Genomic DNA, 6,970 nt, shown 5'->3' with positions numbered 1-6,970 from the left:
CTTGGTTAAGGGTAGTGGCATTTCTCCAGGAAGGAAGGGTAGACCTCTATCCCTCTTCCTCATGCCAAGCTACATAAATACATGGAGTTATGCAAATGCAAAAAGCATCCATACAAATCTGGAAGAACCCCAAGACACAGCAAATAGGAAACTTAATGGTCACATGCATTACAGTTCAGCAGAGACAATTTTCACAATCCTATATTCTGCCATAAAAACCACACCGGTGGACATTATGAATGAATTGCCTTCCAGCTGAATCAACTCCAGCAACAGGAATTACATCTGAATACAACAGACTATAGCCAACCCTTTTTTTAACTAGAACCTGGGTTTTGGGTTTAGACAGTTTTTAGCATAGAGACAAGGGACAAATCTGAGACACAGAAGATGTGACCCGTTTGCACATTATACACAGACAAATGGACAATCAAGACGCAGAAACTATTAAACATGTCCAACACTTTAAACCTACAGTTCCGTGTACTTTTTTCCTGCAACAATGGTGTCACTTGCTGGATGCAAGTTTGCCACTAGACATGAGTATGTTCTTGACCAGAGCTGGGAGGAATGGATTTAGACAGCAACAATGCAGCTCTTGCAGTAATAAGCAAGGAACATGGTCATTCAAGGATTTGGTTTCTAATTTCACCCTTGTCTTATACTCTTTGCATGCGGAGCAGCTCAAAACAAATCTCTTTGTCATCACATTATTTGGAAAGAGAATACTTCTTTACATGTTTTCTTTACAAAAGAAGTAAGAAGTCCATTAATGTATCACATAAGATGAAAAGCCATCTAAAAGGCTTCTGCTTATTTCAGCAGTTTTGACTAAAAAATTATTAGCAGAGTTGCATTGTCAATTAGATTGAAAAAAGCAGAGAATATTTTGGGAATAGAGTTTCAGAAGCCTCTCTCTTGCACTCCTATTAAAATGGTGGCTTGACTAGTAACAATTTAGTACCTTTAACTGAATTCTCTCTCCCAATAAAGTGACTGTCTTGTAGCTAGCAGGACTACCCATAAATACAGCATTTTTAATTGGAATTGCATATTGTTGTTTTCTCTCCACCACATTATCTCACCATTTGCAGTATTGGTCAGCACCACAGGTTTAATGCAGGTCACAGACAACAAGCAGCAGGCCTAGTTTTACTGCTTGCTCCAAACAATGTATTGTTTCATATGTATACATTCTTAAAATGTTTTATTCACATAGCTATACAAAAATTACCACTCCAAAATTTTACATTGAAAAAAGTTATTGATGACTTGACCAAAAAATAACACCAAAAATCCCTTTGACTCCCATAGGAAATCATATTTTCTCCCACATTAGTGCTAACAGATAGTTATATTAGAGGACTCCATGTTTCAGAAACCAGTTATTTAATGCTCAATATTCTTTTCAGCAGATGAAGAGGTAGGTATATTTCCACAAAAGAAAAAACAAAACAAAACAAAAAACCAGAACAAAACCAAACTGTAACAGACACTCAGTTAAATCAAGTAATGTCTGAAAAGTCAAACACTGTTCTGACAGCATGAAAACATAATGTGTCTGAAGATACTCTCCCAGGAGGACAAGAAAAGCGGCGCATTCTGATTGGATAATACATCATCGTTTGAAATTTAATAATTTTCTGGAAAGAAAACACAAGTATCTAAATTCTACTTCCTCCCTCTCCCTCCCCCAAAGAAATGTGGGTGCCAACAAAACTGCCTGTATCAAGGGTAGTATTAGCTTTTGAACTGATAAACATGGAATCAACTGCAATTCTTCCTTACATTCACCGACACCAGCAGTCTACAAGTTTACACAGAGACCATATGCATGGTAATTACATAATTACAATAGAAATTCAACTTTAGTGTTGTTCTTAAAACAATCTTCATAAATAATGAAAATATCTGTGTTCTAGCTCTTCAGTAACCTAAGGTTAATTGGTACAGATAGTGTTTTTTCTTCCTTTTATAAACCAAACTGGAGGTTCCTCACTGCCAACAATGGTTAAGGCCTGGATCAAGTTACTCTCCTTTTGCTTTTCCCTTTTTCTGCTTTTTTCCATTTTCTACTACTGCATTATTTTCTGGTTTGCTTACTCCATTTGCAACAGCACCATTTGCTATTTTGCCATTCTTTAGGGGTTCCTTGGGCAGCTTATATGTCCGATAGTAGAAGTTACCGAAGAGGAAAATGAAGGTGACAGCATAGAAAATGACACCCCAGTGCATCCATTTAGGGAAAGGACAATCAATATAAATAGACAAGGCTGTGTGGCCAATAGTCACATGGAACTGCACCTGAAAGACAGAAAATACAGAATCAAAAAGATCTGGATATATTCTCTAGGTCTGGCTGCACCAATGTATGCCAATGCATTAAGTTATGAAAACTGCTAAGCTGGGAGGTGGTAAGGAAGCTGTACTTGGCTGTCACATCATGCACGCACACGTGTGCTTGGGAAGGGACAGCAAATTTATTGCAGTACTTGGCACCAGTTTTCAGAAAGAGGAAAATGAGAAGACATTAAGGGATCTAGAATTTCTCTACTGTTTGAACAGGTTTTTGCAAGTCAGTTGAAACAACAAAGTAGCATTTGACTTTACTCGCAAGACTCTTATCTATGCCGTGTGTTTTTTGAGAAATGAAATAAATACTTCTGTCTCCAGAAAGTATTCTAACTTGAGCTGTGACTATCAGACAGCTAAGAACTTCTGGAAGGAGCAGCACCTGTTCTAAAGTTCTGCAAATGAAAATCCATTCAGAAGCAACACCTTCTGATATAAAGGGAGAAGTTTTACTTACCAATTGCAATATGGTCAAGTATCGTTTCCACCACAGGTACTTCTGAAATTTAGGGCCACAGGCAGCTAATCCATAATACATGTACATAATGACATGAATAAACGCATTCATCTGAGCTCCGAAGAAAGCTGTCCAGGAACAGAAGGGAAAACTCTCATGTAATTTTGAAAAGAAAAAAAAAAAAAAAGATATTTTTTTTCTAGTATTATCACATGATGATAAAAATTATGAAGGACAGGACACACAAGGATTCCATCTCTGAAACATTCAATAGCATAGTATAGACCTGACTGCCAACCTGTGCTGACACAAACAGCTGTTCATACAAGTAGTATGTCACATCTTTCACAGAACTACTTATGCAAAAGCTTTGCATCATATTTTTGTTGGAAAGACATAAGTCACATGTATTCCACATTAGTTATTGTAGTATAACTGCAATTGACTTGCTGAAGGATTATTAAAAGCTGTATTTGAGAGTGTAAAGTATCAGGTTCTGAACATAAATCTTTTAAGCTTTCTTTAAATGCACATGGTCCATTGCTCAGCAAAAGTCAAGAAACTCATCTCAAAGTCTGACTAAATAGGCCAAAACATCACACAAAGCAAAACATCACTTGTGGTTATAAGATATTTAAGGGCACTGTCAAATGAGTTTGTCTGAATTGGTCATCTTTAGTTTCCTTATTTAGGATGTAAAACATCCAACATTCTTAAATATATAAATTACAAATGTAAACATTTATTATATAACTATTATATATAATACATTATGTATAACATGTACTATACATTTAAGTTAATACGCATAACAGTTTCCAGAATAATCCATGATGGAAACAAAGATGGCAGTTCTCATTTGCATTAAGATCTTTTTGCTCAGTAAAGATCAGCACCCATTTAACAGAAACACATGGTCATGGTTTAACCCCAGCTGGCAACCAAGCTCTATGCAGCCACTCACTCCCTCCAACTCAGTGGGATGGGAGGAGAATTAAAAAAAAAAAAAAAAGTAAAACTTCTGGGTTGAGATAAAAACAGTATAACAGGACAGAAGAGGAAGATAATAATAGTAACAATATTAATAATAAAGAATTAGAATACACAAAACAAGTGATGTACAATGCAACTGCTCACCACTTGCTGAGTGATGACCAGTTAGTTTCTGAGCAGCAGCAGTCTATCTTGGCCAAAACCAGGACACAAATTACATGTTGTTAAGTTATTCTTACACTGCCAGAGAGGCTCAGAAAGGCTCTAATGTGTAAGGTTAGGGCAATACAGACAATAGCTGCTGACTTCAAACAGCTCAGATGTCCATGTGGTCTAGACCCAGTTAGTTATAGTAGGTCTAGTTTATAATAGATTTGTCTCTGTAAGCAATGTGCTATCAACAAGAAAACAGAAGAATAGAGATCTATCCACATCTATGCAGCACCATGACACAAACACAGAAGGGCAGCTGTTGCTTTTCCTTTTGAAGGAATTAGAATCTAAGGGGCAGTGCAAGAACAACAAAACTTGAAGTAGATCTGGAAATAGTTGCAACTGTTGTATTGAAAACTGCTGATACTTAGCATGAAAAGCCTGAAAAGACAACAAAGGAGAGGGCATTTTGAGATACCCAGGGAATTCTTAAGTAAGACTACAAGTAAGTGTCCAGTCTCCAATAAACTCATTATATGGGTGTAGCAGCCAAAAAAAGATCATTATAAGTCTGGTGGAGTACCTGCATCCTGCAGATTACTTGGGAGAAATTCAAGGATAGTCACAGACACTCATTTTAAATATTTCTTCTTTTGAATATAAGTAACCACTCAGTACAAGAAATCTATAGTAAATGAAAGCATAAAATCTCCATGCATTAAGTATTAGTGTGTTTTGAAAAAAAAAAAAAAAAAACCCAGCCAAAAAATAGTAGTTTGATGTGGTGTTTACTACATTGTTTAACTATGTTGCTTATATTGTCTTAAGCCTACAAAGTACATTACAAACAAAAAAGGCTCTGTAGAGCTTATAGTTTGAGAAAGACAAGGCAAATCAAGAGAAACAATGGAGGATGTGGCAAGTAGAATGGAATAATATACTTTGATGGGCGCTTTAGAAAGGAAGTGAAGAAAAAAAAAGGCTGATAGTGACTTACAGACTTGTGCCACTGTGAATAGGTTTTCTAAGTTAATTGAGAGATTTACTGGCTCACCTTCAAGGGAAGGTTTCATAATTTTATACATCCCTCTTTATAAAAAGGAAAGCAAACCCCAAACTGAGATACAGTGCCAAAATAAGATCTCCATTAACTTCACATCTGCACACAGATTGTGGCCTGTAATTAGATTTTGCAGTGCCCTGTATCTTTAAAAATTGAAGTTAGGCAAGATGAATGTCTGCTCATCTTTCTATTTCATACAGAACAAGGATAATTTTGAAGATGGCACTTCAGGTTTGCAATTGATGCTCATGAGTGAAAAAAAAAAAGTTTTGCAATTCATTAGATTATTGCCCTCTTATCTTTTCCTCCCCCACATTTCCCACAGAGGAAGACTATGCACATTGAAGCTACTGTACTGCTTCATTCCCATTTACACAGTCTTGTATATTATAATATTAAGTTTATGGAAACTTTTCTCCATTGCCCCCAAACAATAATAATTCTTCTTTGTGTCCAGTCAAAAGGGTATGGGACGCAGGGAACTCACCTTGTCCACCTGCAACCCATTTAATACCAATCCACCACAACGTGAACATGGTGAAATGGTGATAGACATGCAGGAAACTGATTTGGTTAAATTTCTTCCTCAGGATGAAGAATACTGTATCCAAATACTCAATTCCTTTAGAGACATAATACCACCATAAAGCAGCAGCTATCTGCAATAAAACAAAAGACAACACAGAAACTTTAGTAATGCCAAGCTGGATGGGATGAAGTTCTCTCCACCTAACTGCTGCAAGAGAAAGATACCTCTTCCTTCCCCAAATCCTACTAAATGTTGAGATGGACTCAAACATCTGACAGTATGAGAACAACAACAAAACCTATACTCCATTCATCTACTCTGGACATGGAAGCGTTATTCTGAGTCTACTGCTCACAAATCACAATTGTAAAAAAGCATGAACATAATAAAAAGCCACATCTGAACAGTTTACCAGTTAAACATACAGAGTTTGTGTCTCATTCTCTATTCTAAGCTTTGTGGGAGAAGACTACCACAGAGCTTCCCGTAGTAATGAGGCAACACTTTGATGCGGTCTGCACCACGAGGTAGAATCATTATGATAAAATGAAGCTGCAAAAGTTGAAACCTTACATAAAATTCTTCCAGTACCACAGACATAAGGGTGGGTAGAAAACAAATCACTGATACAAGCTAGATGTGGTACAGATTTCAGATCCCTTGGAGCAGTATTCCCCCAGCTTCTCCTGGCCTGCTCAGTAACCTGTTCTGGAAAGCAGCATTCCCCCAGTGGCTCCGTGTCATTCAGGGAATATTAGAAATGAGACCATGGGAGCCACACAAGCTACAGAGATATAACCCATCCACACAACAGTGCAATGCTACACCCCAAATTCTTTTTCTAATCCACCCATCACAGCCAAACTTGCCTAAGATGCAACACAAACATTTTGCTGAAATCAGGATATGTTGCACCAGGCAAAGCCCAAAGGCTCTGCATAGCAATTTGCTAATACTATGATATGGGAGTATGGTGGTGATTGGGACTCCCTTCCAGATCCTGAAACATAGCAACAAGTCTAGTTCCTGGCATCGTAAGCCATCTAGCTTGTTATGCAAGGGTGGGACCAGAACACGTCCCAGATGGTGACTCACAGAGAGAAGAAGAGGGAAAAAAAAAAGTTGGAAATGGCACCACCAGTAAGGAGAGCAGGTAATGTCACAACACACCTATTTGTAAGAAGTTCACCTGGTCTTTCAGGACTCATCTGATGGCAAATTAGACTTTCTTAAGATGGTATGAAATAACCCCACCAGACCCTCAGTCCCCAGAGGAGAAAGAAAAGACAAAAGTTAGGACAACAGTAGCTTCCTTTCCCAAATACACATATACTGTTTGGCAAGTGAGAGAAAGAGGGGGATCAAAATGAGCTTGAGAACCAGAGCAATGCTACAGCTTTGCATAGTGTTTTCTTCCACCTCT

At 37.6% G+C, this 6,970-nt stretch overlaps 1 protein-coding gene across 1 annotated transcript in view; it reads right to left on the bottom strand.

Moving 5' to 3' along the window:
- Window positions 1–1,372: 1,372 nt before the first annotated feature.
- The window catches only part of ELOVL4 (ELOVL fatty acid elongase 4), a gene marked incomplete at its 5' end in the record, with an annotated part of 12,692 nt that continues 7,094 nt past the window's right edge, over window positions 1,373–6,970 (bottom strand). Inside the window, 3 exons of the mRNA XM_008936690.1 lie at window positions 1,373–2,304; window positions 2,810–2,937; window positions 5,506–5,677. Coding sequence (XP_008934938.1) covers window positions 2,029–2,304; window positions 2,810–2,937; window positions 5,506–5,677 — 576 coding nt within the window. The remainder of the gene's footprint in view (window positions 2,305–2,809; window positions 2,938–5,505; window positions 5,678–6,970) is intronic.

The sequence above is a fragment of the Merops nubicus genome, unplaced genomic scaffold (assembly GCF_000691845.1).
Source record: "Merops nubicus isolate BGI_N331 unplaced genomic scaffold, ASM69184v1 scaffold29453, whole genome shotgun sequence".
NCBI classification, from domain to species: Eukaryota; Metazoa; Chordata; class Aves; order Coraciiformes; family Meropidae; genus Merops; species Merops nubicus.
This window is presented reverse-complemented; position numbering and strand designations above follow the sequence as displayed.